The sequence below is a fragment of the Trachurus trachurus genome (genome assembly GCF_905171665.1).
Source record: "Trachurus trachurus genome assembly, chromosome: 24".
In the NCBI taxonomy this organism is placed as follows: Eukaryota; Metazoa; Chordata; class Actinopteri; order Carangiformes; family Carangidae; genus Trachurus; species Trachurus trachurus.
This window is the reverse complement of record NC_139910.1, coordinates 15959604-15985166: the sequence shown is the minus strand read 5'-3', so window position 1 is coordinate 15985166 and position 25563 is coordinate 15959604. Positions and strand designations below refer to the sequence as shown.

General features: G+C 41.7%; 1 protein-coding gene across 1 annotated transcript in view; it reads right to left on the bottom strand.

Annotated features, from left to right (window-relative positions):
* Nucleotides 1-25563, bottom strand: part of ylpm1 (YLP motif containing 1) — a 40659-nt gene that overhangs the window by 10395 nt on the left and 4701 nt on the right. Inside the window, exons 5-21 of the mRNA XM_084000266.1 lie at nt 22726-25350; nt 22490-22613; nt 22071-22218; nt 21887-21976; nt 21615-21789; nt 21179-21369; nt 20643-20797; nt 20489-20551; nt 20175-20294; nt 19905-20081; nt 19732-19815; nt 19551-19634; nt 19380-19454; nt 8522-8573; nt 7955-8082; nt 7607-7749; nt 285-433 (exon numbers count right to left, since the gene is read on the bottom strand). Coding sequence (XP_083856392.1) covers nt 285-433; nt 7607-7749; nt 7955-8082; nt 8522-8573; nt 19380-19454; nt 19551-19634; nt 19732-19815; nt 19905-20081; nt 20175-20294; nt 20489-20551; nt 20643-20797; nt 21179-21369; nt 21615-21789; nt 21887-21976; nt 22071-22218; nt 22490-22613; nt 22726-25350 — 4583 coding nt within the window. The remainder of the gene's footprint in view (nt 1-284; nt 434-7606; nt 7750-7954; nt 8083-8521; nt 8574-19379; nt 19455-19550; nt 19635-19731; nt 19816-19904; nt 20082-20174; nt 20295-20488; nt 20552-20642; nt 20798-21178; nt 21370-21614; nt 21790-21886; nt 21977-22070; nt 22219-22489; nt 22614-22725; nt 25351-25563) is intronic.

Here is a 25563-nt window from a genome sequence, read left to right as displayed (position 1 = left end):
CTTAAATCAAAAATTGATTTCTAACCAATTTTGTTTTTGCAGGATGCAACAACACAAACAGAATGAAAAAACAATCAAGTCCATTATTTTAATATTTTATTTGTCAACACCATTATAATATTCAGGCAATAAACGTCACTACTGGATTTCTAGACAAAATGTGCAACAGTGAGAACAGAAGATAAAAATATATTCAGTTTTATTTAATTCATTTCATAAAATCATTTCTTTTCTTTCATTACCAACAGATTTTAATAATCTCCTTATTTCATCAGCTCACTTACCTGCTGTCCGTGTCGTCCTCAGTTCACACGCTGCATCACCTCTCAGCTCATCAAGTGGTTCAGTAACTTCAGGGAGTTCTACTACATCCAGATGGAGAAGTTCGCCCGTCATGCCCTCGTGGAGGGAGTGGCCGATGTGAGACGTCTGACTGTGGGGAGAGAATCAGAACTTTTCAGAGCTCTCAACATGCACTACAACAAAGCCAACGACTTCCAGGTGAGTCACACCTGTACAACAAACGGGGATTCATATTGTTTTGAATGTAACCATTATTATTAGCCTCTAGAGAGGTCATTTTATTTATCATGTGCCATCCATCATGATTTACTTGTGTGTTCCACTTCATATTTAATATTTCCCGGTAGAGTCTCACACTCCACATTTTCCGATCAATCCACTTCACCACATCTCCTCATTTCTCTCCGATACGTATTTTAATGGGGACATAAGGTGTACAAGATGTATTTAAGATACCCATGAAATAGTGAACTACTTTCATAATTTCTGTTATGTGATGCAAGTGTAGAGATAAACAAAAAAAAGTAATGGTGCTTCAACATAATCAGAAATCCTGCATGCATCCTACATCAGGTATTAACATTTGCATAACTCCAAGATGATGCATAAACCACAGAAGTAGGTCATTTTTGAAATATATTTAAATTCAAACATATTGTAACATGATACAAGTCGCAGTACCCAACAGCATAGCAACTATTATCTGAATTATACCAAACAAGTAGGAAAAGAAATTTCAAAACTGGGTGATAAAGATTCATTTATGGGTTTTCTGCTTCATTAAATAGGTGACAAGAGGAGACTGAATTTAGAGAAGGGTGATTTTAGAATTAGGGTGCCTCCGATCTCATCTACTTCTTTAACTATCATATAATATTAGGAGAAAAATACCTTTCACGTTCTTTCCAGGCATCAAATAATAATAATTCAAATAATTTGAACACCAAGCAGAAAACAGCCCCGTCCCTTCGTATTTATCAGACGACGTATCATTAACAGTAAGGACCAAACACATTATGGATAAATGCTCTACAGCTGGTAAGTCAACATGTTAATTAATCACATATTAGTATGGTGACGTGTCTAACTGAAACCAATACAAAGGTTCTGTCATAAAGTCCATTTTTATGATACCCCTTTGTTGACACTGTCATAAACTGAGTTGATTAATGAATCAATGTCATTAACAAGGCTTACAGGCTGTAATGGATGATTCAGCCTTTCAGCTATAGAGGCATACTGTAAAGTTTGTCACTGAGTAGCATTGTTTGAGATTAACAGTAAAAATGAGTGCATGAGTGTCTCTGAGACATTAAATAATATTTTTTTTTATACATATGGAAATTAGAAACATCATGTATTGTAATCAGTGATCAAAACTGCACTTAAATGCGACCCTGGTGCATGTAAACTAAGTTCTATGAGTTGAGTTTACATGGGATTTAGGAGGGCATCACTTTTGGCCATAGCTTACCAAGTGAAATTTAAAAATAAATGAAAGACTAAATTAATACCACCATTTTATTGGCCTAAGTATGAACATGTAATAGAACAGCAGTAGGGACACCATGGCTGCGAAATGTTTTTCCTTTAGCCCCCAGCACTACACAATATAACTGTAACGGGTAATGAATTAATTGTGTTATTTAAATTGGACCCAAGGAAGCACCTGAAAATTAATAAACAAACTGACGACAATCTCACATTTATTGCTTTGACAGCCTGTACGTAAAAATATTTTATAACTACCATTACTGAAAAGTTACTAATTTAAACTTGTAAAACACTGTGGATTTAATGTGTGGTTTGGCTCATTGTGAAACTTCAGAGGTCCAAAAATGAAAATATGCCAAGAGGATCAATGAAAAAAATAAAGAACTTAAAGTTAGTTGTTAAAGCATCACCAGAGAAACTGAAGCTTTATCTGTTTTAAGAGACCAGTGTCAAAAACCAGGACAGCAGCAGGTACAAAGGACGGAGAGAGGACAGGAAGGTTAGAGTGAAATGCTCTTGAGTGTATAAAGTCCCTCTTCCGCCAATGTGCACTGAGTAAAAAGGATTTTTCAATTCAGTGCATGTTTCAAGTTTTACATGACATAATCATCATCAAAGTCATATCAGATTAGTTTTTATACCATTTACATCCCTGTCAGGTATCAGCTAAAACGGATCACACTGATGAAGACACCCAGCAGTGATGCTGTGTTCATGTGCGAGCTGGAGCTGAAATCAAACATGCATGTCCGATATAGTGAACACAGAGGCCGTTGCTCTTTGTTTCAATCCAGTTTTCCGCTATTCGACTTAAAGGGATAGTTCACCCAAAATTCAAATTTCACTCATTATCTACTCACCCTCATGTCGACTAAGAGCTGTGAGAATTTTCAGAGTCCTCCGTGCCTTCTCTGAGTTACAGGGGGGGGGGGGGGGGGTCCGCGCAGCAGTATTTGTCCATATAATGGTTGTGAATGGATACCACTTTTCTTCGCCCAAAAAGACACACCAAAAAACATCCAAATACCTCCATACTGCTCGTCTGTAATGTCCTTGTATTGAAGCCCCGACATGAGAAATTGTTCCACCGTAAGAGCAGTGAACTGAGACACTGGGAGCTTCAGCTACAAACAAGCTTAAAATATAGACTTATTTAAAGCAGAAGTAAGCGATCCGGTCGTTTTGGCTAACTTCTTGTCAGCCGATGGAGTTAGCAGTCCCCGCCCTCGTCCCTACGTCACCACATTCACGCGCATCCCTTGGCTGCACACACAGAGAGGACCGCCCCTTTATGCCGTTCTCTCTCCTCATTGGATAAAGGTTGTAGGATACAAGGAAAGTTTTCTCCTCGGCTTACAGCGGAGCAGAGTGACTGACAGACCTGTGTTTCAGACCAAACACTCATATAAGTGATTGCCGTCGGAAGATATAACTATTTAAGACTTATATTAACACAAACATTCCGCTTACTTCTGCTTTAATTTTTTTTCGGAACAATTCACAATCATGTCGGGGCTTCAATACAAGAGGGACATTACAGACGAGCAGTATGGAGGTATTTGGATGTTTTTTGGTGTGTCTTTTTGGACGAAGAAAAGTGGTATCCATTCACAACCATTATATGGACAAATACTGCTGCGCGGACCCCCCCGTAACTCCGAGAAGCCACGGAGGACTCTGAAAATTCTCACAGCTCTTAGTTGACATGAGGGTGAGTAGATAATGAGTGAAATTTGAATTTTGGGTGAACTATCCCTTTAAACTGTGGATCCTCTGAAAACATGTGTGGCTGTGACTGGAGACAAGTCTGTTGTTTGAATGCGTGACATTCTGTATTTGCGTTATGTTTAAACACGGCTGGACTGGAAACAAAAGCACCAACATGGACACACAAAGCCCATAAAGGGTAAATGCTCATTACATAGCCACCAAGGCAACATTATCTCATGTGTTAAGCTGGTATCCTGAGATAAGGTTGCCTGTTAGATGCATCAAGCCTCTAGATTCCTCTTTGATGAAACTTATGAATCTATATTTAACCAATATGTTATCAATGCTACTAAAATTGGAAGAAGAAAACAAATATACCAGTGAAAATCCATCATTGAGCAGGTAAGAAAAATGTATAGGTTTAAATTAATTAAAATCACCAAAAAGGTCCTGCAGTTCTAAAAAAAAGAAAACAAACTATGAAGTATAAACGAAATAGAGGGTTCATCCTCTGGGAAGCAAGAATGCAACAAAGTGCTCATTTTTGACAAAATGGTGGTGAAGCAGTTTAATTGCCAATGCCAATACAGTTTACGATTCTTCATCAATGGTGATCAGCTGAGAGGAAGACGATTCCATTGGTTTGGACAATTTGGAATAGATTCTTACAACTCCCATCTGTGGTCACAGTTACTGAAAACATCACAAATCATCCTCTGAGGACAATGAATATCTGGACAACAGTCCACAGGAATGAGGCTGGTGATTGTTAAGTGGAGAAACATTGAGAAAAGCAGAGGCAGATGTGTGTACTGTTCTTGAAATTAGCTATTGATCATTTCTACTGATTAAATCTTTTTCCCCAATTACTCAAGGTCCTCTCCACTTGTTACTTACCTTGATTTGACAGACCCAAGCTAGATTATCTCGAAAACAATGTAAATCTACAATACAATACACACACACAAAAAGAACTTAGGGTATGTGTACATTTGTTTGTTTTTAATCCTGTAATTTCCATTCACAGGTTCCTGACAGGTTCCTTGAGGTTGCTGAGATTACACTGAGAGAATTTTACATTGCCATTTCGATGGGCAAAGATCGCGATCCATCCTGGAAGAAAGCGATCTACAAGGTGATCTGTAAACTGGACAGTGACATACCAGCTGAATTCAAAAGTCACCACTCTGGATAAAAGCCAACCTGGAGACAGAGGGTACTGTAACAATGTGGACTAACTCTTGAAGAATTTGAGGAGTTCATGTTTTATTTCAGACAAACATTGTAAATCAGATTATCAGGTAAGTAGAGTCCATGCCTGCACATCCAGTCTCCATGTGAGAGGCAGACTGATGGCAGAGTTTGTAATTCACTGTATCTGTGTTTGCTTCAGGTATCACCTTACGTTATTGTTGCATCATTGGGTTAATTTGACATATGTATTTTGCTATATCAGCCATATTCTATAGCAACAATACATATATTTTTCTGTTTTTGTCTTTAATAAGAACAAAAAAAGGTCCAAACTGTAAGAGAGAAAATGTTTAATATTCAGCAGTTGGTTATAGCATGTATGTACAGGGTATATAAAACAAATCTAACATTAATGCTAAAAATGAATCAGTGAATTATGTTTCACCCACCCCTTACAGTCTTCAAAAATACAAGTATTGATTTCTGTCTTCCATACTTACCAAATGGATCCATCCATCCACTTTCCAAGTCATAGTGTAGTTGGCCATCAATGGACAATACAAGCTCACTTCATCAGCAGCGCTGTGGTTTCCACTCGCAACTGATCCTAGCTTGGGTCTTCAATGGTGATGCTCCAAATGAAAATTATTCCATGCGCGAAAATACTGGATTCTCTGGTTCAAGTGTGAAGTTTGTGGATGTGAAACGTGAATACATCTGCATATATTGCCACATATTAACATTAACCATTATAATCATACTCAGTTGGACTGAATCTGATTTATTTTAATATTATCCCATGTGCTCACAGGCATTTGTATTGATCAGAGTTCCTTAGAAAACTCATGTGGGGTAAGACAAACCCATATATCTGAACATACCTCTGTAAATTTTAAATTAATCATGTTAAGCAATCACAGATATTATATATAAACCAGGCTCTTTCGCATGGAGATAGTCCAGATAAATTTAGTCACTTGTTTTGAGTCTGCTTAAAAATGTAACTGAATTAAGTGGTATTGAGATATGTTTTATATATGAATATAGAACAAAACAACATCATCAAACAAAAACAACAGCATGTTGTACTTTTCTGTAATATTATGGTTATCTGCAGTTATCTTAATATGGTACAGGTAACATTTTTGTGTGTGTTAAAACAAAGCCAAGATTTGAAAATGGAAATGAGACATTTAATCAAAAAAAGAAAAACACAGTCCTGTGGTGAACAGCTATTGTCGACTAAAAGAACAGGCTTCAGCTATTTGATGTTCTTGGGTTTACTTCTCTGTTGTTTGCCAAAACACATCTGTGAAACTGGCAACTCTCAAAATATTGTAAAATGCCCATGCACACTGACATTATACAGCATCAGGACTTTTCTAGTATTTACAATCCTCAATCGCCCACTGATCCCATGACTCTTGCAAATCTATTCAAGCAACAAGCTGAGACAACAAAAATACTGCAACAAGCACAAGTAATCAAATTCATTTGAACTAAAAGCTTGTGCCGGCCCATCATTTAATCTCATTCTTTTTAAAATGAAAATTTAAGACAGAGAGAATGGCAAGACCCCTGTCATTATTTGGATGAGGAAGTGATACAAAGAGGTGTATAACTATCAACGGATGTGGATACTAATTAGCAATATGCCATTTTATCATATTTTAATTTACTTTGTAAGAAACTTTCATGTTAATGGTCAAAGCCAACGTAAACATGACTGGCACATCATAAATATGTCATGCTGCCATTAATTCCCCTCACTTAACTGTGATAAACCTCATTACCTTTAACACAAGGGCAACACAAGTGAAGTCGGGCTCACTATTTCTCAGCCCATGTGATCTGCGCTGTCATTTAGCACATCCTGCCTTCATTGGTTTGTAAACACACACTTTTACGGCTTCTTGTTGACAAAGCACAGGTGACATCCGCCAGTAAGACTCCCCAAGTTGGTGACATTGTGAAACTTTATTGTCTTTTTCTTTTCAAGTATCCATGGACCAAAAAAAACAGTGCTACAGGAATACAGTACATAAAGCATGAGGAGTATAAAACAGCAAGAATCATGACTGAATATAGGATACATGACCAGAAGTAGCACAAAATTATAAACTACAAATTAATTGGTGAACAGCCAGAGAGGCCTTCAAAAATAACAGGGAAAATACTATACTGACTCCTTATCAATGTAGAAGTAAGAATTTGATATCTGTTGGTGATCATCACCTTGAAGAGTCTCATGTTTTATCACGAGTTGGCTTCAGATCTTTCACATTCTGGACACCTGCAGAAAGAAAAAAAATCAGTCTCAATTTGGCCAAAGACAAATGAGTGTGAGGTATCCATACAATTAAGTCAATCAGATTTATATAATAATCAAAGACATTGCCCCCTATAAATTAAAGTAAATGCAAACTGTTCCAGTTGTCCTTCCATTGTCAAAAAGTTACTCATTTTGTAATCGGTAAAATATTCTCCAATTAAAGAGCTACTTCAGAATCGTTCAGAGCGTTTTATTTACTTTTTACTGTGTTTAAGCTTTGAAGTGTAAGTCTCCTCAAGGAAATGACTGGCTGAACAATGGTGAGATAAGGGATTCAAAAATATTTTCTAAAATGATGTTTTGTCAAATGGAAATTTCCGTCACTTGTATTTAAGAAACTATATATTTTCAGTAGAGGGCATGTAATAAGAAACAGTCTCAAACATGTCCTCATCAAAGGTCATTACAAGTGTATTATCATTTCAGATTGTACAATCGGGATATTCAGAAGCACCACATTGGTTTTCTAGACACAAACACTCTTCTAAACAGCCATTCAAACATTTTAAAGAAGAGTAACGAACCTACCTTTCAATGAAGGAAAAAAAGGGGGGGATACGATTCTCTTCTTAGAAATACTTAGTACGGTTTAGAGCTCTTTGTGCCAGCTGACCGCTCTCATCCGTTATTCTCTCCCAGTCCGTTTGACCCACCACAAAGCCGATAGCTCGCTTACGATCTGCTTCCTTCTGCTCTTCAAGATCAGCCCATCGAACCTTAAACGGGAGAATAAGCCATGTGTGGTGTTACAGGCAGGATCAGGACAAGCATGGATCACTGACATTAATATATAATAGTGTCATCTATAGTTCAAACATCCCTGTAGCACTTGAATTCTCACATAAAACGTGACGTGTTGCCTTGCAAACAAATAAATACACTTTGAGACGACCCAAGCTATGTTCAGCATTGTCAAATTACCCGTTTCTTTCCTGGCTGTGACTTGCGTGTGGCATAATCGTCTGGCAGCTGAAGGTAGTCCTCCAGGCCTTCCGAGTCATCACCTTCTCGTTTCCGCTTCCCACTGCGGCCCACACCGTCTAACTTGTCTGTATAAACGGAAGATTACTGTTCAGCTCATTTTGGCCCTCCTATAAAAAGTCTTATTTCAACATTGAGAAATCTATAACCACTAAGCCAAATTCAGCCAATCGACAATGTCAGTTTTATTAGGCTCTCCATTGTAATGACATATGAAAACAACTGGCAATTGCCACATTAAGAGCACATCATCCTATAGAGGAGAACGTTTTTATTCGACTACTACAATATTTGTGTTTATTTGGACAAGTTAAAAACAAAAATCATATTATGGAGGCTCTGGCTATTGTAAAATAATTCTGAAATATAATTTGATACATAGACAGTTATACAGAAGAAGAGTATTTTCAGGCTTTAAACAGTGTGTTATCTCTGTATAGCAGATAAAAGACTCAGTTTTCAGCCGTTAATTAGGGACTAGATAGAACATAGAACAGAAATACCCACCAAGTTTGGCCTCAGACGTGTCCATCTCCCATTTGCTTTTTGGAATGTAGCCCTATATTATATAAAGAAACACTGCAATGGTTAAACATCTTGGAGAGACAGGGAGAAGGGAAGGAGAGAGACGGCAGGGGAAAGGGGTTGGCTGAAAAGAGAGGATACTGGTTTATCAGAGGTAGAAAAAAAGACAGACAACTGAAGGATGAGTCTGCATGAGAAACGGTCCGGTTAAGACACATAATGCAACACTGGCATAAAAACATTTTCATCTTACGTAAAGAGAAACTAATGTGTCTCTTTTGTAGGCCACATGCAAAAAGAAAGTAAGGATGGACAGCAGCTGTGCTCTGCCTTGGAGAACACACATCTCGTATGTCAGGCAAACTCTTATCTGTTCTCACGTCAGGAGATTCAAAAGCAAAACTAGTAGTTCAGTCTCCAATCATGTAGTTTATCTGTGCTAATACTCATGGGATCAGCACATTAACTCTGATTCACATTTCCCCCCAAAATGTCACAGAACAAATTCCTGTGAGTCTGTGTTTGCAGTTCTGCTGCTCACACGTTTGTTCCAATGAACAAGACAACGTTCATGGACAATAAGAGCAGCATGTGCGTTTGTGACATGGCATCTCTTCGTTGTAACCCTCACACAGCTGTCCAGGTGCACTGACTGGCTAGCTAACAGGAAATGGCTGACAGTCAACTGTCAGCACTCTGCACTTACAAAGTAAGGAACTTCATTATTATTTAAATATATTTAGTAATTTACTCTTAAAGACCTGCTTTTTAGGAACTTACGAGGATAGTTTGTTGTTCTTGGTGTTATCTCAGAGAGCGGCACGCTCAAATTGTGAGTGAAAAGCAACACAGGAGTCAAAGCTATGTTCAACAATCATGTTACACAGAGGACTTGTTTTTTAACCAGCTGGGCTGGTGTTATTTAAGGAAACAGATAAACTCCTTGACTTTTCTCTGAATAATAGTCAGAACATAAAATTACTAAATCTAATTAAAGTTATATCTAAAGCCCAACTCCATTGCATTACGATTTAACAAGTTCTTTATATTTACACATTTTAGTGAATTTTTCTTTGGGTTCACATTTGTTTAGAGTTTTTATTAACAGTTTATGTCTCCATGTATATGATGAACACGGCTTCTGGCCGCTCTTAGAAAAAACTGGCACATAGGGTTCATTTCATAGATGAGCTGAAAATGACTGAGCTTTAATTTTATCCTGCTTTGGAAAAAGAAAAAATTATAAATAATCCAGGTACAGACAAATACTCAACAAACAAATCAACAGGAACGTTTTAAGAGAAGGGGTCATACAGTTTGTTTATTTGTTTAAATGCTGGCTAATGAGTTCAATGACAAATGAATGTCAGATTTAATTTAACTTAATTTATATATGAATATTGATGTATTTTTACTGTGTTATTTTTATGTATGGCTTGTTGTTGAATAACTGGTGAATAATTAGGGCCCGAGCCTGTGACAACGTCCCAGGGAGGACCCTATTGTAATTCGACATGCACATTAGTCAACGTGCCAGCCGACGAGTAACAACAAGTAAGCAAGCAAGTAATCAAGTACTCCACTGACCTGGCGCAAAATTCCCCGAAATGCAAATGTTTATTCTTATTATTATTATTATTATTATTCCCCGAGTTCGAACGCGATTTCGACCCCTTTCCCAAGCCGGGAAACGGAGGAAATTTAACACGCAGGGGGGGAAGCCCAAAAATTGCGATTCTGTGGTAGTCTCGCATGTGGGCGTGGCGAAATGGCACCACAGCGCCCCCTAGACCGCGCATAGGAAATGGCAGTCTGCGACACCGATTTGTCCGAAACTTGGTAAACATATTCATCAACCCAAGATCTTCAAAAAATCTCATTACGGACATACCCAACAACCAACAGGAAGTTGGCCATTTTGCTTCAAAGTTGGTTTACGCAAAACGAACTCCTCCGAGGGGTTACGCCCGATCGGCTCCAAATTGGGTAGAGAACATCGTCAGACCTAGCTGAGCTTATCTTGTACTCCGCAGGTCTGTAGCTCAAAGCGCTTGGCCTCTGGCGTGCCCCGAAGTTTGGCGACTGTTTCGGTGCTCGCCATGTAAATACGAAAGGCTCTCATGCCCACATACTTGATCGTAGACGCTTCAAACTTGGTGCAAAAATCTATGGCGAGACCCTGAACGATCCGACATATTATTTGCCTACGTCGCTCATAGCGCCCCCCGGTGGTAACAGGAAACGTACAAAAATTCGGTAAAAATACGTAGTTGACCAAATCGACTTCGTTCCACTTCTAATACATGCAGACCCGGATGTTGAAGCTACATCATCAACGCTTTGACCCTACGAGCAACAACGTCCGTGTGCCGCCGCGGCGAATGTGTATCTTCCCAATTTAAATTACGTTTGCCAATTACGCGCACATACTTCGTCGTAGCCACTTGAAATTCAAAGGACATGACGTTGGCTCCTCCCTGAACGTTTTGATGTATCGACTTCCTGCCTGGCTCATAGCGCCCCCCGGTGGTAACAGGAAGTACGCAAAAATTCATAAAAAATCCATACTTCACCCGATCAACTTCATTCCACTTCTAATACATGCAGAACCAGTTGCTAAAGCTACATTATGAACGCTGTGAAGATACGACGGACGGCGTCCGTGTGCCGCCGCGGCGACTGACGATTTTTTATCGTACAATTACGTTTGCCTTTTTCGTGGCTTTAACGAAGTCGTGGCCTCACGAAATTTCATCCACAGGTCAAGAATGGCGAACTCTTTCAGCGGATACAGTCGTTTCCCATGGGCGTGGCTAAATGCCTCAATAGCGCCCCCTTGAAGTTTTTCCGAAATTCTCCATAGACAAATTTCGCTTACTTTGTCGTACACATACAAAACTCGACACACACGTGTATCATACCCAAACATACAAAAAATTGAATTAGAGCCACGCCCTAAACCCAACAGGAAGTCGGCCATTTTGGTTAGCATTTCTTTGACGCAAAACGAACTCGTCCGAGGGAGTTCGCCCGATTGACTTCAAATTGGGTACAGAACATCTCCAGACCAAGCTGATTACGGCTTGTGCTCCGCAGGTGTGTAGCTCAAAGGGCGTGTCTGCTAGGGCACGGCCAAGTCCCACGAGTCAGCTAAAAAGGTTTAAATGCTAACACGCCCACAGATTTGATCGCAGCGGCTTCAAACTTGGTGCACATGATGAGGGCGTGACCCTGAACGATCCGACATATTATTTTCCTACGTCACTCATAGCGCCCCCCGGTGGTAACAGGAAGTGCGCTAAAATTCATTAAAAATACATCGTTGACCCAATCAACTTCATTCCACTTCTAAAACATGCCGAACAAGTTGGTGAAAGTATTTCATGAACGCTATGACGCTACGGCTAATGGCCCCCTTGTGGAGGCGACAGGAATAGCGCTCCATCGTGAACTGCCACCTCCCACGGATTTTGCCCGATTGACTTCATATTCGCTACAGATCATCAGGAGACCAAGCTGGTCAAACACTATTAAAAGCTTTTCTCTACGTCAAACGGCGTGGCTGCTAGGGGGCGACAAATTTGGTCAACTGCTCGTTTAGTCGCCATGCTATTACGTTTGCCTTCCACGCCCACATACTTGATCGTAGTCACTTCAAAATTTCAGTACATGATCAGAGGCCCGCCCTCTACGCCTCCATTTGATCGTACGCTAGCTCGCTCAAGACGCCCCCTTGTGGACACAGGAAATGTCGTGTTTTGCATCAACATTGTCCGATCAGCTCGAAACTTCACATGTGTGGTGAGGTCACGACCCCGAACACAACGGCCCACATCCCGTTGCCGCCCCCTGGTGGACGAACCGTAAACCTGCCGTAACTCCATCGTACGTTATCCGATTTGCTCAAAACTTCACGTGTTCGACGAGGGGACCGCCCTCGACGCAGCCGCCCACGTCCGGTTGCGCGCGGGGGTTTCGAAGAGCGGCCCGGGGGTAGCGGGGACGCCGAGTGGCGTGGAACGAGGGCCCGTCATAGCCGCTTGCGGCTTTAATTATTATTCTTATTCTTACCATAAAGTAATCGCATTTTTGGAGGCCTGAACATGCTCTAAAACGAAGGATTTTTGGCATGGACATTGGGACGCGCAAAAAATTTCGTATTTTAAAGTCGTTCAAAATGGGCGTGCCCAAATGGCTAAATAGCGCCCCCTACAAAGTTGGAAACGGCGAGCCCCACTTCTGTGTTTCACCTACATGCATGAAATTTGGTGGGGTTGTAGAACTTGGCGAGACACACAAAAAATCCTCTTGGAGCCACGCCCTAAACCCAACCGGAAGTCGGCCATTTTGGATTGAAATTTTGACGTATTTGGACGAACTCCTACATAGTTCACCCCAGCAACTTCGTTCCACTTCTGATACATGTGAAACAAATCGGTGAAGCTACATTATGAACGCTTTGAGGCTACGGCTAATTGCCCCCGTGTGGCGGCGCCACGTATTGCGGTCCATCAGAAACGAACTCCTCCTAGGGGTTACGCCCGATCGGCTTAATATTCGCTACACATCATCCTCAGACCGCCCTGATTACAGCTTGTGCTCTGCAGGTCGGTAGGTCAAAGGGCGTGGCCACTGTGGCCGCCGCCATTTCTGATGCCTCGCCATGCATACACGAGCTGCTCTATCTCCCATGTACTTCGTCCGAACTGCTTCAAAATTTATGTACGTGATCAGACACCCACCCTCTACACCTCTATTGCCTCGTATGCAAGCTCGCTCAAGTAGCCCCCTTGTGGACACAGGAAATGACATATTTTACATCGACATTGTCCGTTTTGCTCGAAACTTCACATGTGTGATGAGGTCACGACCCTGAACACAACGGCCCACATCCCGTTACTGCCCCCTGGTGGACGAACTGTAAACTTGCCGTAACTCCATCGTACATTGTCCGATTTGCTCGAAATTTCACGTGTTTGATGAGGGAACGACCCTCTACTAGCTGCCGACGACCGGTGGCGCGCGGGGGTTTCAAAGAGAGCCCCGGGGGTGGCGGGGATCGGGGGGTCGTGGGAGCGAGACGCCGAGTGGCGTGGAGCGAGGGCCCGTCATAGCCGCTTGCGGCTTTAATTGGGTTTGGTTCTCTTTAAAAACTTTAAAGAAATGATCCACACAGGTCAATTATATATTTTTACCGTTTGAAATTTTGACTTCAAATTTTGTCCTTTACACCCACAAAAGTGTTTTCAATTACTGTTCCTCATTAGACTTGTGTGAAGGCTGATGATGGGCGGAGCTTTGCTGTCAGATCCGTTAAGTACAGTCTGTACACGCCCACTCAGTCCTGACAAACAGTCCAATCAGATGGAGTGAGTGAAAACACCAGTGTGAGTGTCTGGTTGGTGTGTATGAGCTATTTTTATTTGCTAAATATTAATTTTATTGTGACAATGTTACCCACAGAGTGGATGAAACTATGCTGGATATTATCAGTATTGCTCAGATTGTTGTAAACATGCACATTTGAAAAAATTATCAAAAACAAAAACATGAATGATAAAGACACACCACTGAAAATTCAACTGGGTGGGTTTGAGCCACGTCCAGGCGCTAAACACACAAAACAAAGCCTCATGCTTAAGGCTGACAAAGCAGTACTCAACTGCCACATAGGCCACCAGCCAAGATATGTTTTGATTATTCATAATAAAAAAAATACATATGAGACACACTTTCTCACTGCAGACTTTCACTGAAAAATACTTAAAACAACCTACAATAACTACATTCAGGTTGGTTTCCCTGCTTGTACTGCTGCTGCATGCCGTCCACACACTCTGCAGTAAAGCTCTTCACAACATGCTGCTGTGCAACACTGCATCACCAGGGTGTGGTCATGAGTATGACAGATCTGACGGTACTGTAGCATGTTGTTAACTGTACTTATGGCGCTTTTCCACTACACTTTCACGGCACGGCACTTCCACTATAGCCGAGTTCTTCTAGTTCCTCCTCAGCGGGGGCGGGGTCAGCACGGGGGTGATCGCGGAGTCTCTCTTTTTTCGATCCTCTCATCAGCTCCAAACTCACTCGTCTGCACCTCAATTACGGACCACAGTGTGGTTTTACACACAACATCATTTAACTCGAATGAAGGACTAACAACAGTCTCGATACAGATCAGCGGCCACTGTTGCCGCTCTGTTTTTGAAATTTCCGGGTTTGATCCTCATGTCGGACGTAGCGCTCACACTCTTCCAGTGACGACGCTCTGCCCAATCAGTGGAAGGCAGTCGGCTGACGTCACGTTATAGTATTGCTTCGGCTCGCTTGGAACCAGGGCCAAGGAGGTACTAAAAATAGTACCTGCCTGGTACCAGGTACTAGGGCTAGTGGAAAAGCAAAAAAAGCGGGCCGTGCCATGCCGTACCGTACTAGTGGAAAAGCGCCATTAGAGAGGGGTGATGGTGATAAAAAATGGTGTAGCACTATTATTTCTATTATCTTTGTTTCAAGAAAAGTAATTCTATAATCTCACCCAATTATACTGATGAACATATTTTAAAAAGTGTGAGGGATTTTTTGATGTAAGTCAGTTTACCCATAGCCAGGATATAGCAACTTGAACACAGAAGTCACCTTTCCAATTAGAACAATTAATGGAGAATCAACTTCATAGTGTTGTTTTGTTATGTGCATGTAGCATGTTAGCATGCTCTGCATCAACACCCGAGATAGCACTCAAAATAGAAGTCGGCCTGTTGCCCCTGGAGTTGGTGTGGTGATAAATATGAAGCATTATCAGTATGGTCTTCATGTGTCTACTTTCCTCAAGGATCAATATAAAGAACTATTTTGTACTTGTACTTATTTAGGAAAAGTATTTTTTTGTTGTTGCTGTATAGCCCTTGAAGGGGAACTATGCAAGTCGGTCGCTTTTAAGAGACTACAGATTACCGGTCGCGTTCGTTTACGTAGCGTCGTAAAGCAGTCAATGTTTCTCGCAAGACGAGAGCCGGGACACCGGGTCGGAGGCCGGATCTTGCAAGGCTGGTTTCCGGCAAAGAGACCCTAGGTGGAAGGCATGAGAGCCTCAATTCTGGCCATAACAAGTCATTGAACCATCACAATTACTCTGAAGCTGTTTAATTAAGGTGCAAATCTTGCATAGTTCCTCTTTAAATCTCCCTAGAGGTCGACAGGGAGACAACAAAGCCTGCAGCACAAAAACCTTTTTCCGAGGTCATTATTTTTCTTTTAATGAGGCTGAAAACGTGCCCGTCCCCACTTTACCCATCATCAATGAGGTTGAGGCTGAGTTTACACCTTCCATTTTGATCTAAATTATGACTATGAGGAAAGATTTCCAAACACAAGTCAAGCTCACCATACAATCTACAACAGTCCATTAACACGACATGATTACATTTCTTAAAATGTTAGTTTGTTTATAAACAGAAATATGGATTAACAGTTTAGGAGTATTATCTTCTCAAGTGAAACAGTTTACATACATTTGACTCGGAGAAAAATGTTTTTCAAGTTTACAGACTATTGGTCGATTTTCTCTTAACAACAGACCATCAGACCTCCTCATGTTTCTCATTGGTGATAGGTGTGTTAGATGTGGTACTCAAACACTGGAGGTGCTTGAGATGTCCCATGTTTTTACAGGTGTTTTTGTATGTATAACTCTGAATATTAGAAACTGTAATGGTATTAGTAGTCAAATTTCAAAGTCATGTCCAGTGGGATTTATCTGTGGAGCTATGTGGTAGTTTTAGACCTGCAGTTCAAACAGTTAGAGTCTGGTTGAAGGTTTTGGTGGGAGTGACTTAAGATTTTGAACAATGTCAAAATCTAAATCAAAAGGCGTTACCTGTACACTGTGTCAAACGGCAGGTCTGAACTGGATTACTAAACAATGATCAGAGCAGCTTTACATTTTCATTCTTGAGCCCTAAGAGACTACCGATAATTCTCATGGTAGTCTCAGGTCAACAGTTTTCAAAGTGTGAGATGTGCCTTCCCTGGTGGACAGCAAAGAACCTCAGAGGAGACACAAGGTGAGAAAAATAATAAACCAGAGAGCAAAACCATAAACATCAGGTTTGGTAAAAAAAAGAAGAAAAATGATCTATTTTAGTAGGTATATTGAAAGGAGGAAGTATGATCTATGTTTATTCAGCGCGAGTCAAAGACGCAGGGCTCTCTCTTACACTTTATGTAAAGTAGTGCAAAAGACAACGCAAGTGTCTTCGCTAATTTTCAGACCAACACAGTTGCTCTGTTCCCGTCCGACAACCTATGATGTTTGTACAGAAAATACACCTGGGCTCAGTGACTGTTGTCCTCTCTCGGGGGAGGCTCGCTTTCTCACACTTTGAAAACACACATCTCGCATCACAGTGAGAGTTTAATACACATAGGCTGAAACATTTGAGCAAATTTTAAATTCTGTGGGAGGTATATTTTCAGGCAATGACTTAGTGGTGGAGCTAATGCACCAAAAAACAATGAAGTGTCTACTTTTCAAGTCACATTTTCTACTTTAGATATCTCCCAAAAGAGTTAATTATGTGTCACTACATGAGTGCATTTAGCACAACCATATATTAAAGAAAGTTATAGATTTTGTTTACACACACATTTCAACCATGCCAAAGTGAACTCATGAAATGTGCTCATCACAAAAGCAAAAAAGAGCAGAATCAGGGCAGAGCTCAGGTATGTGATTCTGAAGTAATAATAATCTACAAAGAAACGTCTCATCACAACAGCATTTTCATTGATAATGCTAGCGCTGTACCATATCAACCGATGTGCTGTGAGGTACTATTTCTCAACATGGATATAAAGTAGGGCTGCCCCCAAATAGTCGACCAAGCACTGGTCGACCAAAAAAATCATTAGCCGACCAAAATTTCATTGGTCGATTGGTCACAGAAAAAAAAAAAAAAAAACATTTGGAGCCCTGTCTTGTCAAAATTAAGCCAACATCAATGACTGAACTGTATATGAAAGGTTATGGGGCTTTTATTTTGAAGGGCCAGATACAGGAAGTCGTGACACTTTTTTTTTTTTTTTTTACACGGCACTGCAGGTCTCTCTCGTATCACCGCTGTTTTCAACCGTTAGCGGTGCTGTCTGAGCCCCGGTCCCGTCCCACAGCGCTCACCGGCGGTCAGTCTCAGTGTCACGGAGCGGATCCATGATAGTCCCCGCTGCAGTCAGAGACCCACACCCATAGACATATGTCTATACCCGCACCGCTCCACGCCGCGGACCCCCACCCCCGTCACACAGCCTGAGCTCAGTAACTTTTTACCCTCCTCATCTACTGTGTTTATTGGTGATAAACGGGCATTCTGCCGGTAATAACGGTGAAACCCGACTGGCTTATTGTTGAATCTCGGACCCAACACGGCCGGAGTCACGAGCATTAATTAATTAATTCTCAACCTGACAAAAAAATAAAAAATAAAAAAAAATTTCCCCCTCAAGGTGGGGGGTCGATTAGTCGACTAATCGCCATAATTGACGACTACTGGTCGACCAACAAAATCTTTGGTCGGGGGCAGCCCTAATATAAAGTATAAAGAGCTAAAGCATCTACACAACTTAAAAAAAACATCTGGTATAAGGAACAAATGGTGCAAAAACGTTTCTTACACTTGCAACTCGCTGAAAATAAAATTTAAAAATTAAAATAATAATGTTTTAAATTAGAAACTGTTTCGCAGTTCAAGCTTTAGTGTTTTTAGATTAATTATTGTCAACTGTAATGTACTGCCGCATAGGGAATCCATTTTCACTATTAATGCATTTAATTTGCTCCTACATTTGAAGAGCATTGAACCAGAGCATCAACAGTCAATTTTAGGTTAATCTGTTTATCACATTTGGGGACAATCCCATTGACGGTAGCACCGCAGGACAGATTTATCTTTTGAAACTTTCAAAACCTGTAAAAGGTGCTACAGTTTTTAAGTTTTCATCCAACTGTAAACAAGTGTGGAGAGTCTTAGAAAGAAGATCTTAAAATTTTGAATAATGATAATAGTAAGAAGAAACTAAATTAGTCATGCAACACTGCCGATGAATACTACTGTAACCATCTTCATATTAAAAGGCATTATTATCCTCATGTTTGTGAAATCCATTTGGCAGATTATTAAATGTCATTGTATCATTGATTCGGAGTGTAACATTTTTTTTTTTTGTCATTTTGTAATAAATTAATGTGCAATTTATTATGGACAAAAAAAATGTAAAACAAGAAAAGACATGTTTTTTCTTGTTTTTTCAATCCTGACATTGTGTGTATTTTTTCTCTTTCTTTAGATAAAATATGCCTTTTTAATAATATAAAATGTAAACTGAGTTAAATAGATAAGCATCACCCAAAATGGTGCAGACTGAAGTTTAGGAACACTTTTTCTGATGGTGGCTCTACGGCAACTATGTGAGTTTTTTCTTAGCTTGATTTTTTTAGGGGGGCTGATTCATTGTAAAATAATATTTTGGCTTTCTCACTTCTATTTTTCCCTCTTACTTCTACTCTTCTTTGTAAACCTTATAACTGCCTTATTAACACACAACTACATAGACAAATAAACTATGACAAATCTCTCTGACAAAGGTAAAATAAATGAACCTATGACTTTCCATGAATTTCATCTATTTATCTCCTTCACTGATGTAAAAAAAAAAAAAAAAAAGAAAGATGGTATTTGAAGACTAAAGGTTAATACTAACAGTGTGACAGATGGGAATACAAATAAGTGGAAATGATTCTGACATCTACGTGGCTATAGATACAAGGTTTTTCATGTCCTACCAGATCACTCTCTTCTTCCTCCTCTCTCTTGGGTTCCTTGGGCTCGTCATCAGGGTTGAAGTCTTCCATTTCAACCTAGTAACACAAGCACATTAGTTGACATTAATTTTAGTTCATAAATGAGAGACAAGAGTAATATTTTTGAAAACTGTTGAGTCTTGAAGACCTCACCTCCTCTATAGCAGCATCCTGAAGCAGGGACCGAACATCTAAGCGCACCATATGACGTGGTGAGGACTCCCAGTTGTTGGACATCTGAGTACAAGATGCTTTGTTATACAGTGTTTGTTTTATGTTTACGAGACAGAGGACATTCATTATTGTAATTATGCCAGGCAACCGATCTACAAACCTTCGTTATGTCTTTCAGTGTACGCCCATGGACATTTCTCTTTGCACAGGTCTGAGTGTCAGTAGTGATTTCAGCCAGATACACCTTGAAATTTAAAAAAAGATCACAGGATCTTTTTAGCACAGGAAAAATAGGAAACAACATTTGTTCTGACTTATTCGTTAACAACTCACCTCAAAGCCTTTTGTTTTGGCAGCGCTCCAGAACTGATCAAAATGTTTGACCCTGTCATTAATAGTGTCTAAAATGATGAAGGGGAAAAAGCCATCATCCAGAGTTTTCTTGAACGTTTTGAGCATGCTGCTTCGGTAGGTGTCCTCCATCTCTGGCTCATATTCATATTCAAGAACCTGTAAAACAGATTTTAGTGTTACTTTGGTTCTAATATTTTCGATAGTAACTGTAAACTGTGTCCTTTAGTAACACTTCTGTGACGGACTCACCTTGTTTTTGACCCTCCTGCCTGTGTCTGGGTCTTTCTCAACTTTCTCAACCTCCGTCATGAAATAGTCATCCAAAACAAGGACTCTCGGTGGGGCACCGCCACAATCCACTTCTTTGTCCTTGATATTATTAATGAGATGGAAAAGACATGTTTTCATATTTCTATTGTGTTTGTTAAAAAAATGATGACAACTGATATCAAGAAACATTTTTAAGGACACATTAACAGGCTCTATGAATGTTGTTCTCATTGTTGTGGCATCCTGTAAAGTTTGAGTTATAAAGAAGTACATTGAAGAAGACCTTTACTCACCCGTATGAGCTTTGCAACATGACTTTTTCCACTTCCAGGAAGTCCTCTCATGATGATGACAATCTGTTAAAATAAAATTTTTAAATGAGAACTACTAAACATTATGTAAATTAGATATTGATACATTAAGAAACACTGAACCAGTAATGCGTACCCTTTCAGGCCGAGACGATCTGCCAGGTGGTTTGAGGATATCATCAATATTCTTGATTTCTGGCTTCTTCTCGACTCGTGGAGGTGGCTGAGGTGGAGGTGGTAGAGGTGCTGCAGTGGGAGGCCCTCTTTCCTCTGGATAACTTCTTCTGTCCACTGTATGATATTATTTGTAGTTCAAGTTTTTCTCTAAATCACACTATTTTTCAATTTTAAATGCACTTTACTGGTTAAAAAACGTTTCTACACGTTTTCTCTATCATGCAGAAACATCACTTAAGTCACGAAGAGAAAACACTTGTGATCTGAAATCTGAAATTTTCTTTTTAAGTTTCTACTTTCTTTAAAATCTTTTTTTTTTTTTAAAAGAAGTCCACCATCACCTTGAGCACTTAACGACTACGATGACCTGAATGACTGAGAACCTTCACGGACAAAACACTTGTGACTTAAGTGCAAGAAGTTTCAGTGGAATTCTACCAAACACAGTTGTGTATGTGAAGACACATCAGGTAAAACATCTAGTACTGAACATACCATAAGGTGAGGAGCTATGGCCGTAACGTTCAGGCCCACTTCGGTCAAGTCCAGAGCGCTCATACGGAGGTCTATCATAGCTAGGCCTTCCGTAATGTTCATCTCGATCGCGACTGCCACTTCGGTCCCTGTCTCGGGGATCCCAGTCTCTCTCCCTGAATGCCGAGCGTAGGTGTGGGGCCAGTGGAGATCTACACAGAGGAGCAGTGGTATTGAGTTTCATTTTCCTCACCAAAGTTTCTTGTTTCAAACTGGCACACACAGATGACTAATCACAATGTACGACACAATGTGATATAGTACCTTTCTTCAACCAAGGACTGTGTGCTTGAATCAGAACAGACAAATAGAAAAGAATATTACAAATGTACGGAAGCAGCACACTTCCCCATAGTTTGGAAAAAAAGGTTTCAGAGCCACAGAGGAAACATGTTACCTGTCATCTCGTTCTCTTGGGGGAAAGCGCTCCCTCTCAAATCTTTCTCTTTCGTATTCGAGTGGCGGCTTTTCTCTGAACACCTCCCTGTCTCCCCTGTAGTCCCGACGGTCCATGTAAGGGTCTGATCGTCGCTCATAATATGGATCTCTGCTATAGGGATCTCTGAGAGGTTCTAAGAGGAGGATTAAATAATGAACAATGGTTAGAGAGATGCATAAGCTTGCCCCACCTGAGTGGAAAAACATAAGCTTTACAGTATCTACTCTCACCTTTTTCATAACCTCTGTCTGATGGCACCGGGTCAGGCCTCAGCACAATTCTCTCACCATAAGAGATCCGCTCAACAGTGGCACCAGGCTCTGAAATTAGTGTCAATATCAGCAACAATGTCTAGAAAGTTAAACAGTTTCATCTCTTAAAGTGAATAAATATGTTCTTCTTTGCAGCTCATACCATGTCCATGCCCATAATCCACAGTCTTTGGAATCACAGCTGGAGCTCTGGGTAGAGCAGACGGGGCTGGCTGACCTGCTGTGCCAACAAGCTTTGAATCCCAAGACACAGGCTCAGTTGTGGACGTCTGTGCTGCTGCAGTCATGCCCTGAGGATGACCATTATATGATATCATATAGATCTTACTGTTACGTATGAAATGGCAAAGTAGAAATACAACCAAGATAGAATTTGTGAAAATACATGGGAGTTTGACTTGTGCCCTTTAGTTTTTATGCTGCTCATTCCATGTCACATTGCAGATGATTTGGAAGCAGCTTGGACAAAAACAATAGTCTTGTGAATCTGACATCAATGTTCCTTTGGAGTGAGGCTGTTAAAATAGCAAGATAGTTAAGTGTTGATATTTTGGCATTTACCTTCAGAGCATTCCTGACCTCCGCTGGGATCTCCAAACCGAGAAGACCAGCAGGTAGTTCAGGCATGACATCAGCTGGTGCAGGCTGAGGTTCAGTGCCAGTGGTCTTCCCTTCCTGCAGCTCCCTGTAAGCCCAAAATAATGTTATATTGTAGATAAGTTCTCCTTGAAGTTGCACAAGATCTGTTAGAGCATGATGTAAAGTAGGCTTACAGTTAAACTTGAAGTTGAAATTACCTTATAAGTTTAAGTTCTTGAGCAGCTTTCAAGATGATCTCGTGCTGACGTTGAGAGAGAGCCAGTACATTTGCTGCACTTTCTGCTGCAGGTTCAACTGAGCTCTCTGGTAAGTTTGTCACAGGAACAGCGGGAAGTGGAGCTTTATCCAAAGGAAGTTCTTCCCTGTGGTCATCATAACGAGGTCTACGATCTTCATAGTCAGGAGGATATCCTCTTTCAGGTGGTGGAGGGAGTCTTGAAGACCTATCCCATTCTGAAGAAGGAGGTGGTTGGTATGGTGGCTCTTCTTGTCGGTATGGTGGCTCATCCCTGTATTCACGGATTCGGAGTTCTCCTCTACCCCTATCCAGCTCCTCATATGGATATGGGCGACCCCTTTCTCTTTCTCTTTCTCTTTCTCTTTCTCTTTCTCGTTCTCTTTCCTCTACCCAGTGACTATCCCTGTAGGGCTCCAATGGAGGCATGCGGGGGGGATAATCCCTCTCAGGAGGCGGACGCTCTCTGTCCCATTCAGACTCATAGTACTTGGCCTCTTTCTGAAAGTCATCTGGAGGATATTCCTGTGGTGGCCGCCAGCGATACCCATCTTCTCCATGACCATAATCCTCAACCAAAACCTCATTATACCCCTCCTCATATTCCTCATGTGTTGGTCCTGGTCCTGGTCGCCACATACCTCTTGCCATTCCTCTACCCATAGGTCTTCTCCTTATTCCGCCCCTGTCCAATATCTCATGTGGGGGCATAGGAGGACCTCTACCATGTGGTGGTCGCCATCCCAAGTCTCTCTCCATTCCTTCATTGTACGCAGACTCCTCCATAGGATCCATCATTTCGTGTGGCGGTGGTGGCACGCGACGCCTGCCTCTCCCTGCATCAGGATGCATCAGGTGGCCGTGAGGGTCATGTCCATGGTAAATAGGGTGTCCTGCTGGATCAACTTCAGCGTCATCATTGTCCATTTCATGGCCTAATGGCCCATGATCCATTGGCCCATGTATTGGATGAGGGGGACGTCCTCGTCCTGGGTGCATGAAACCAGGATGACCACGTGGAGGACGACCTCGGCCAGGTGGAAATGGGGGTCTCATTCCTCTCATTGGAGGGGGTCTTCTTTCTCCCCAGTAAGGGTCTTCTTCCTCTAAGTACTCCACTGATTCAGGCTGTTCCCAGTGTCTGTCCGCTGGATCTACTCTTCCCATGGGTGGTCCTCCTCTTCCCATGGGTGGTCCTCCTCTTCCCATTGGGGGACCACCTCTCATCATAGGGGGACCACCTCTCATCATAGGTGGACCTCCTCTGACCATAGGGGGACCCCCTCTACCCATAGGTATACCTCCTCTCCCCATTGGTGGTCTACCCCTTCCCATGGGCGGACCACCTCTACCCATAGGTGGGCCTCCTCTTCCCATAGGGGGCCCTCCTCTCATCATTGGGTGCCCACCTCTCCCCATATGGGGTCCCCCCATTGGCTCTTCATAATATTCTTCCTCTGTTGTGAAGTGATGTTCCTCTGGCAGCCACATTTCTTCAGGGGGCACCTCAGTCTCCTCTCCTCCGAACTCCTCATAAGACGGATCTTGCCAGTGATATTCTTGCTGCTCCTCTTGCATCCCCATCTCCTCTTCAGGTGGCATGTAATCGTAAGACATTTCGCCCATCCCTTCCTCGAGCGGGACAGTGTTTGATCCTCTGAAGTCTCCACGACCCCTCTGCCCACGACCTCGTCCATGTACCTGAACAGGCACTGGGGGCTGGCCTCGTCCCCTTCCAGGGGGAGGCCTTGGAGGCTCTGGTCTTGATTGCAATTGGCCAGAAGCTTGTGGCTCTGGTGGGATTCCTGGAGGCTTGGAAACCACTGTGGGTTTGTTGTTTGTCAATGGTCCATCTGCTTTGACAGGATTTTGAGGAGTAGTATTTTTTGATGATGAAGAAGCAGGTACTGAAGGCTTACTATTCACAGATTTGGGCTCCTTAGCCTTTTCAGAAGCATCAGTGTCATCTACCACAGGGTTTGTCTTTACTGTCTGAGGAATGGGGTCACTTTGGACAAAAAACCCACCATTTCCAAGTAAGTTGTCATCTGTCATGTCCTCGGCATTGATCTTCTCATCTTTTTCTGATTCACCTGTTTCTTTTTCAGGCATTGGTGGCACAACTGGTTTTCCATCTGTCTTGGATTCAGTACTGGCTGTGTCCTCTTTAGGTTGGGGTCCTTGCTGTTGTTTTTGCTGAGGGACAGGTGGGCGTTCAAAACGAGGTGGGGGGCCAGGTGGTGGGCCAGGTGGCCTTGGGGGTTGTTCAAACCTAGGGTGCTGACCAAATCGTGGTTGGTCAAATCTAGGGGGACCATCAAAGCGTGGGCGTGCTTGGTCAAATCTGGCAGGACCGTCAAAGCGCTGACGTGGTTGGCCAAATCTAGGGGGTCCATCAAAGCCCTGTTGTGGCTGGTCAAACCGTGGGGGACCATCAAAGCGCTGCTGGGGCTGGTCAAACCTTGGGGGCCCATCGAAGCGCTGTTGGGGCTGGTCAAACCTTGGGGGGCCGTCAAAACGCTGCTGTGGCTGATCAAATCTCGGGGGACCATCGAAGCGTGGCTGGTCAAATCTAGGGTTGTTTCCTCTGAGACAAATAAGACAACAGAAACTGTGAGAAAATGTTGCTAGTGTCCTTTAGTGGTAGCATATAAATATAAAACATACACAATATACATTTTAGTCTACTGCATTGACTTAAGTCAACTGCCAGTAACCCTAGTGAGGCAACCAGGGTACCGGGAAAAAGGTGACACAGCAGCATCTGCTCAAAATAAGTCACCGCGAGTGAGATAGCAAG